Source organism: Phaethon aethereus (genome assembly GCF_964289735.1).
Source record: "Phaethon aethereus genome assembly, chromosome: Z".
NCBI classification, from domain to species: Eukaryota; Metazoa; Chordata; class Aves; order Phaethontiformes; family Phaethontidae; genus Phaethon; species Phaethon aethereus.
In genome coordinates this window covers 73,478,426-73,487,549 of record NC_138577.1, presented here as the reverse complement: position 1 = coordinate 73,487,549, position 9,124 = coordinate 73,478,426, and the positions used below count along the sequence as shown (strand labels likewise).

General features: G+C 51.7%; 1 protein-coding gene across 1 annotated transcript; it reads left to right on the top strand.

Moving 5' to 3' along the window:
* Positions 1 to 1,315: 1,315 nt before the first annotated feature.
* Positions 1,316 to 4,134, top strand: SPINK4 (serine peptidase inhibitor Kazal type 4; the record flags this gene model as incomplete). The annotated part of the gene is made up of 4 exons (XM_082013332.1): positions 1,316 to 1,376; positions 2,384 to 2,418; positions 2,735 to 2,847; positions 4,080 to 4,134. 4 exons carry the CDS (start codon positions 1,316 to 1,318, stop codon positions 4,132 to 4,134), a joined length of 264 nt encoding a protein of 87 aa, XP_081869458.1.
* Between the last annotated feature and the right edge of the window lie 4,990 nt (positions 4,135 to 9,124).

Genomic DNA, 9,124 nt, shown 5'->3' with positions numbered 1-9,124 from the left:
TGGTCAGCTCCTCAGCAAGTGCAGATGTGCATGCTGTGGGTGTCTGGAGCTCTCCCAGGCTGCTGCTGGTTTCTGTAGGAACCTACTCCCTGGCTGTCCCTTGCACACGCAGCACCTCCTACCTACTCTCAGGGTGAAGGACGTCCTCTGTCACTTCTGGCCCAGACTTCATCTCAGCAAGTCTGTTTTTTGAGCAAAGGAGGTTTTGGTCAACACTGGTCTTCAGCCACAACACCAACTTTCCAACTTTCCACCCAGTGGTCCTCTTTTCTGTCCTTCACCCTTCATCAATTGACTTTGAGTCACCAGGGGAAGGTGGGGGATGAGTGTGGAAAATTGACCTTCTCAGAAAGGGGTGGTGAGAATATTTACATGGAAATACTAATGTCAAGCATCCAGTCTTGCAGGTGAAGTAGCTGGCAACCTCTGGGGTGGTGACGGTTGCTGAGAAGTCCTTCACTGAAGAGCTGGCGTCTCTTACCACTGAGGATCCTCTCCAGCTTCTCTGTCCTCTCCCAGCTGTAAGTGCCATCTCTGCGTATTTAAATTGGGCATCCATGCACACGGTCCCCTTCCATCACACTGAATCTTACGACAAAGATAATTTTACTCTTTCGATCTCAGCTGCAACCGCTAATGTGACCAAATCAGAGCAAAGTACCACACTGCCTATAACAACGGGTAGAGGAGCACTGGCAGCGCCTGCACCTGCAGCTCCTTGCTCCCATTCATCTGAATTTGTTCCCTTCAGCCCCTCTGCACCCCCACCAACAGGGTGGGCTTGCCGCAGCATGTTTGAGATCCCCGTCCTGGCGTCCTGCCCGTTGCATCAGGCAGCCTGGCCAGGTCTTATGGGATAATGCTCGGGCCACAGCGCAGCCACCCAAACAGCCTGAATCTCCTGGCTTTTCCATGTGAAGTCTCCCAACACAAATGCAGATACCTGCAACGTATGAAGCAGGTATCTTGACCATGACCTGCACCTGCAAAGTCAGAGGGCTGGTTCAGGCGAGATACACCCAGAGGTAAGCTGGCTGCGTGGAGCGGAGAAGAGCAGCGTCGCCCAACCCAGACTACGCTGCAAAGGGCTTGTAAAGCAGCCTCCAGCGCCGGCACCCGCAGCTTGCAGGTGGCACTGGGGTGGTTTATCAGCCCAAGTGATCCCTCTGGGTGCACAGTCCAGCCGTTCCCAGCGCAGATCAAATGCTGCGCAAAATGCTGCTTTTCCCAGCGCTGCTGAGATAAGCTGGTGCCCTCCCCTATAAAGGCACCACGAGCAGAGCGAGGTGCACGAGCGCGCGCGCCTGGACTAGCCATGCCCCCGAGGGAGCTGGTTGTACTGGTAGCGGCACTGGTGACTCTCGTCGCTGCTGGTGGTAAGTCCGCTCTGCTGCTGGCCGCTGGCTCTTCGGTTGCGGGTTGGGAACCATGGAGGGACCAAAAATGGGTGGGAGGGCAAAAAGACCCAGAAACTCTGGTTTGGAGAGGAGGTGAGGGCAAGCAAACACAGCTGCAGTGTGGTGAGGAAGAAGCACCGGAGCAAACAAACTGCGCCTTCCTAGCAGTTCCGGGCAAGGCTTCCATGCTGCTTCATCGGCCATATTGCACTTGGGAGAGGGATGGGATAGGGGAGAGCCTGTGATGCGAATGGGAACAGGGATCTGGGGGGACAGCACATACGCTGGGGTGGCAGCTACTGTTGTTCCTGCCTCCATGAAGACCAGCAAGCCTTTGCAAGAGCACTACATGCTCAGCATGTTCGGGTGGGAAGCAGCTGTTTGTAGGCTCTGGAGAACTGGTGCTACCGAGGTGCACTAGCGATGGTCTTGCAGCAGCCTGCGTGCAAGCCCTCATGCTCCCATGCTATTTGTGCACCACACAGACGGGCTGTCAACTGTTGCTACTGTTCTGCCTGACTGCAGAAAAGGAACTCACCAAATGCAGCTCTCCCTGGGGATGACTGCTGTCCGGCTGTACAGCGTCACCCAGCCTCAGCCCTCCACAGATATCCTGTGTCCCCATGCAGCACAACAGGGGTTCACATTTCCTGGGATGTGTTGGATGCTCTATGGAGCTCCTGGTCCAGAGAGTGGGAGAGAGGGCTGTCAGGAGAGGGATTAGGGGGTGGGAACAGGCATTCCCAGCTTTGTCCCAGCCCGCTCAGCTGCGGACAGAGGCTGAGCACTGTGCTGCTGCATGGGTGGTGGGTGGCATGCAGCAAAGTGATACCCCCTCATGAAACCCACACAGCTGATCCGGGTCCTGAGTGAGCCCTGCACAACCCTGCCTTGCCTTTGGTTTGGACATGACCCTCTGTCGATGCCTCATGCTCCTGCCACCGGTGGCGGGCGTGCCATGCTCACGGGTCTCTGCTCTGTTTCAGGGGCAGAGCTGAATGAAGAGAATGGCCTGAGAAGGGTAAGAGGCTTCTGGTTTTTCTTCTTCATGTCTCAAGATGGGATTTAGTGACCGGTGTACCTGGGAGAAAGGCTAGCAATCATCCCCAGCCTCACGGGTACTGGTGCTCCAGCATCAAACCTCCATCAAAGCCCAAGCTGTGAGTCCCATGGAAGAACATGGTGTCCTGTCCTCGCTGCTCTCCTGCTCTGTGTGCAGTCCCTGTCCGGGACAGAGCGAGATGGGCCACCAGTGGCACCTGCACCTGCCCGGGTGCTGGGGGAGGAAGAGACGGTGCTGCTGGCACTGAAATATGTGCTGTGTCTCTCCTTTCCAGCCGGTGTGTGGAGACATGGTTGAGCTGCAGGCCTGCCCCCTCCTGCACTTGCCTGTCTGTGGGACCGATGGGAACACCTATGCCAACGAATGCCAGCTCTGTGTGCAGCAAATGTAAGCTCATGCCCTTGGGAGAGACCTCCAGGGGTCTAATTTTGGCCATATGAAACTGTGTGCGTGCCAAATACCATCATTCAGGCTCTCCCGTGCCTGGGGAAAGACATGGCAGACAGAAAGCCCACGTATTCCTGCTAGCAAAGTGGAAGAGGACTTTTTCATGTCAGCTAAACTGGGTGCTGGGCTGCGAAGCCTCTGAGCTTCACCCTCCTGTGCTGGCAGTGCCCGCAGTAGGTGCAGGCATGACCCCAGCCCTTGCCTGCAGGTTCCTGCCCCATCCTTGGCACCACATTTAGCGACTACTGTGCAGCTGCAGGGTGAGGGATTTAGCTCATTGTGTTGCCAGGGGACTAATCCCACAGAAGAGCTGAATATTAATCCGCTGGATCAGCTTGCTAAATCAGACCACTCTGCTGCATGATCAGCAGATCCAAAAGGTGAGGTCAGGAGTCTGTGGCCAGGAGACCCTCCAACACAAGTGCTTGCAAGCTGGCTACAAACCAGATGCTCCACAGAGGATGGGGAAGGTACCACTGTCTGTGCTGCCTGCAATTAGAGAAGAGAGAGCTGAACTTATGGGCAAAAAGGTCAATTAGGCATCTAGTCTGGACAGTCAAATACAGAATCACAGAATCACTAGGTTGGAAAGGACCTTTAAGATCATCAAGTCCAACCATTAATCCAGAACCACCATGTCCCCTAAACCATGTCCTGAAGATAGCACCACTAAGTCCTTCAAAGAGAGTTCTGTGAATGCATATGCCCTATTATGTGCCTCATGGCTCTTTTGGCAGAGCTTCAAGCTAAAAGTATAACCATAAACTTGAGGACTTGGACAACAGGGACCCCATGAGAAGTGCAAGTGTTTCGTTGGGGCAGTGATTTTGTAAAGGTTGGGAACTGACTGACTGAGCAGGCGTTCCTGCTAGAAAGGGACCGAGGGTGAAGATCAGGTTGAACACAGGTCATCAGTGCACTTGCCTGGCAAATAATAGAAACTGTGTGCAGAAGGAGAGGGATGAGCAGTGTGTCAAAGGAAGCTGCAAGGAGGTGCACACCCAGGGAGGGGACATCTGAGGACAAGGATGGTTTGCAGTCACCTCAGGTTTTTAAACAGGAAAATGAGGAAGCCAATTTTCTAATAGATGTCTCAATTCCATGGGCTCCCTAAAGTATGACTCAGGGAGGATTTTTTTGAGCTCTTACTCTTTTTTCCTATGTTATTCTAGGAAAACCAGGCAAGATATCCGGATTTTGAAAGATGGGGAGTGCCAAGATGCCTGAGATTTCTGGTAGCTTTCCTAAGCCTAGAAACAGGTGATTAATTGATCCTGTGTGCTCTTTGCTGATTGCACATCTAAGTTAGTGATGGTAAATAATAAAATGACATGCACAATCTTATTTCAACAGCACTTTTTTATGCAAGGCTGGGGAAAAGCCAGTTCCCACAAAGGGCTACTAAAAGTGTACAGTAAAAACATTCCTTTCAAATCTACATGATACACCAGGGCTCCGCACTGTGAGTATTATCTCACCAACATTCCTGTGAGAAAGGCCAAGTGGGAGCAGCAAGAAATACACAGATACTGGTGAAGAAGATGCTGAACAAGTGCAGTTTTTTTTCTGTAGGAGGCAATTTAGCAAAGGGAGTAAAGTTTCTTCCACAGCTCCCTAATAAACACCACCACTTCCAGAGCTGCACTTCTCATCTTAGATGTTACTCAGATTTTTATCCAAGAGCCTTTCACAACAGGAGTCAGCCCAGATAACACATAGGAGCATGGAAAGAGCCTGAGTGGAGACCCGAAATGCAAGGGTCTCTGCTCCAACAGTTGATAGCAACCTCTAAACTGAGGAGGTTCCAAATACCTCCAAGTACTCAGAAATGCTTTCCAGGAAGTGCAGGTTCCCAGCTGGTTGCCAAATTTCAGGTCTAGGTTCCTCCTGGTGTTAGGGCCATCTTTGGGACTGTGGCAGGGCATGGTCCAACCCAGGTAACGGTGTAAGTGTGCAGTCCTTGGGGCTCCCTCTGCTCTTTCATCTCCCACTCCTACCAGATGCGACACAACTCACCTTTCATGAAGTACCTGTAACGAGGATGTATGACTCGGGTATGCAAGGGGCTCCCTTTGCTCACAGTGGCAGAGATCAGAGGGCACAGGCTAATCCAAGACTTGCCACTTGAATTCAGTTCAGTCCGGCACCATATGTTGTATTTCTACAGAATGACTGGTTGAGTTTTCTCATCAGCTTTAGCAAAGCACTGGGTTGCTTTGAAAAGTGCTTCAGTGTGAATTGAAACCCTCCAAGGACAGGTCTATGCTCACCCACAGGCAATACTGCTGCTTTGACTTGCTACTATACTCAGACTCATTTGCAGGCATCTGGGTAAGGGTCCGGGGTGCATCATACGGTCAAGCGAGCTCGCTGAAGCCAGTGACCACCCTACAAGTCTGGGAGCTCTGCCAGCATCATGGCTACTGTGCTTGGCCAGCTGGTCATGTAATTCATCCCCACACACCTCTTCTAGTTCTGCAGCTTTCTGGAATCACCAGGTGGGACACCACAGCACCGTAACGCATGACAGAGACATTGCTGATAGATCTAATGCTACAGCTGGAAATAGTATTGAGGAGCATAAAACAGCCAGGTGGGAGATCCATTTTACCCAGCATCCACCATTTTCTGGCCCAGAGGTGGCTGCTCTCATTAAAAGCTTTTCTCTCATTAAAAGCTCTTCCTCAGGCTGAAAAGGCCCAGCCTGGCTAGTTGCTCAAAGTTGTCCAGAGCTTTGATGGTCCCCGCTTTCCCTCCCTGGACCCGTTCCAGTTCTGCAGAGGAAGGGACACAGCTTGCCCACCTGTCCACAGCTGCTGCTATTACACCATCTGCTCTTTCGTCCGGGGGCTCTGCAAACCTGTTTGCCCCCTTCCAGTCCTCGGGTAAGCAAGGGAGAGGTGGTCTGGCTGCATGTCGCTTTCTGTGTTGCCAGTCGTTCCATGCAGACCTTCAGATGGTGTCTCCCCTGCACCATAGGGAAGGGCTTTGGTGGGGTTATCACCTGCAAAACACTTCCACGGTGAACAACACAAAGGCACGGCTTAACTTCCTGGGGTTTTCTGCTTCTGCTGCTGCCAGCCCAGCCACCGGCGGGATGTATTCGGGCAGCTCCGTCCCAGCTCTCTGCCAGGGCATTACCCCCAGTGCGTAACTGGGACCCGTTCTCCTCCACGAGGCGCTGGGATCTCAGCCCCACGGAGAGGGACGTGGCTCAAGAAACACAGGCAGAGCGGCTGCAGCCCATCACAGCGTATCCCCTGAGAGCCTTGTCTATTTATTTGCAGAGGCTAGGAAAAACCAGCGTAAGACAATTTGTGGGCTCTTCTGAAGAGGGAAACCGCATGCCTCCAGCACAATGTGGAGTGTTTATTCAGAAACTGCAGAGCTAAAGCACACACTTGTGGGTCAGACCTGCAAGATCAACACGTGGGCAGCCTCCGGACAGGATCAGTGTTGATGCTACACACAGCGAATTCAGAGATACCCGTCCTCCCCAGGGACTGGTGGGTTTGCTTTTCATTTCACACAGCTGCAGGATGAGTGGCAGACGGAGGGGAGGCGAAGAGAATGATTTAACACCACCACAGACCTCAGGGGCCGGTGCAGGATGGCTGGATCCAGCCTGGTGCAGAGAGCCTGGCAGATCTGTGTCTAGCAAGGTCAGGCAAGACTCAGGAGGCAGCTGGTGGACACCAAGATGCCTACAAGGCACTGGTCTGTGGCAAGGGGTATGCACATGGATTTGCATTTTTGCATACAGTTTTGCCTGTTGAATTTATCCATCTCTTTCCCATCTTTGCATGCTTCAGTCAAGGCTGGGGGCGGAAGGGATTATCTGCTTTCACAGGTGCCATAGTTTGTCTCACAGAGCTGCTGGTAGTCCTGCTGCCAGAGAAACGTGTTGCAAATAGGCGTGTTGCCCACAAACCTGTCTCAAGTCAGGGAGTGAAGGACAAGCCTGAAAATTGCTTCTCTGTCATTGTCATGCAGGACAAATCTGGAAGAAGTGCCCTGACTCCCTGCTAGAGTGACAGTGGCGTGGTTCCCCCAGCTGCCCATGTTGATCCCCCAGATAACCTTGGGTTCAGGGCTGCATCCATGACTGCAGCGAGGGATAGGCACGTCTCTGGATATTGCTTTCCAGTGGCAATGCCAGACAGGGGTAAACAGAGATACCACTGAGGCTTGTAAAGAGCTTTGAGTTATACATAGATCCAAAGCCTGGTGTTGCTCTGTCTGCAGTGACAGCAGCCCCAACAGTGCCAGAAGACAAGTCTGGTGGCGGGATCCAGCCCTATGTCCAGCTGTCCCTTAGACAAAGCATTCCCAGGGCTTTTGGGCAATGAAAGCCGTGTGGGGGACCAGCACAGTGAGATGTACCCAAGGTTGGGGCTGTTCGCCTACTGAGCAGCTCCAGTGACACTTGAGGAGTCTGTGACACTGAAGCTGCTCAGATTGCTGGACACGTGGTTGTGCTCCTCCAGGTCCTCACGTAGGAAACTGGATGCATCGGTGAAGGTGGCTCAGGGATAGCTGAACCAAAACGTGGAGAGAAAGGAGAGGGAAGCAGTGCCTGGCACACTGTAAAACGTCCAGTTGGAACAGTTCATGCCACCGAGACTGGCTAGAAAGTTTAACGTACTTGCATAAATTCATCCGTAGCAAAGGGGATGCAGTTTGGCAACATCTGCTACAGAGCTCATCTGGAGAAGAAGAGTCTGCTGTGTCGATGGTGCTGGTGGTGGACAAGGAGGTAACATTGGGCCAGTGTCCCTGCTAGTGTGGATGAGTCTCTGCCTCTCAGTCCCTCCACCTCAGAGCAGAGACAGCTTGAAACTCGGAGATGGAGTCTGCAATTTCCACGCTGTTATCCATCACCAAAGCCTTCCCATGTAATAATAAAATCAACTTCCTTGGGATCGAAAGCAGTTCACACACAAGAGCCTAATCTTTACAGAGATTTTGGTCCTGAGAGATGCAAGCACAGGGTCTGTAAGATTTTGAAGCCCATCTGTTCTATTAAGCACCTCTAAAGACTCTGAGGGCACAGAGGGACTCCTTCTTTTACAAAAGTTCTTTACAAATCTATTAGTTTCTACCCAGCTAGAAGATGGCTGGAATGCAGAAACATTCACAGTACCAGCTCTGCAGTGTCATATGGCAATGTTTTGCTGAGTCAAGAGTGATTTATCAGACCTCACCAGGCTTTGGAGTGACTGAATAGATGGGTGTGTGAGAAGCTAAGTTAGCCACAGCCTGAGCATGCACCCAGTTCCCATGGACCACTGAAACACCAAGGGATTTCCACTCTTTCTTCCATGTTTCATATCACCTGCAAGCAGCGCAGAATATGGCAGGCTTTTTTCCAGATGTGATGTCCCCCTACAGCCAGGCATATAGAATCATAGAGTAGAATCATTTTGGTCGGAAGAGACCTTTAAGGTAATCAAGTCCAACTGTTAACCTAGCACTGCCAAATCCACCACTAAACCACATCCCTAAGCACCACATCTACATGTCTAGTAAATACCTCCAGGGGTGGTGACTCAACCACCCCCTGGGCAGCCTGTTCCAGTGCTTGAGAACCCTTTCAGTGAAGAAATATTCCCTAATATCCAATCTGAACCTCCCCTGGTGCAACTTGACGGTGTTTCCTCTCATCACTTGTTGCTTGCGAAAAGAGACCGACACCAACACCAACACTCGTTACAATCTCCTTTCAGGCAGTTGTAGAAAGTGATAAGGTCTCCCCCCAGCCTCCTTTTTTCCAGATGTAACAACCCCAGTTCCCTCAGCTGCTCCTCATAGAACTTGTGCTCTAGACCCTCACTGGCTTTGTTGCCCTTCTATGTGTGTATGTATGTCCATAGGACACACTCCAGCACCTCAATGTTTTTCTTGTAGTGAGGAGCCAAAAACTGAACACAGTGTTTAAGATGTGGTATGTTTTCCTCTTCCCCAAGCACTGTTTTTGCATGGTAGAACATCCTGCAAGATACAGTTTTCAGGATGTCTGCATAAGGCAGGGTGACCCAAGGACCATGCGGCATCATGCAGTTCTGGAACATGGACATGCTCACCAGCATGGGACATCTTTCTTTCAGGTGTGACTCAGCTACAGGAAACTCCCCTGTGAATGACTTGGAAGCCTCCCATCTCTTTATGCTATCCATGCTCCTGGCCCACCCTCCCATATCAGAGCCTTCCCATATCT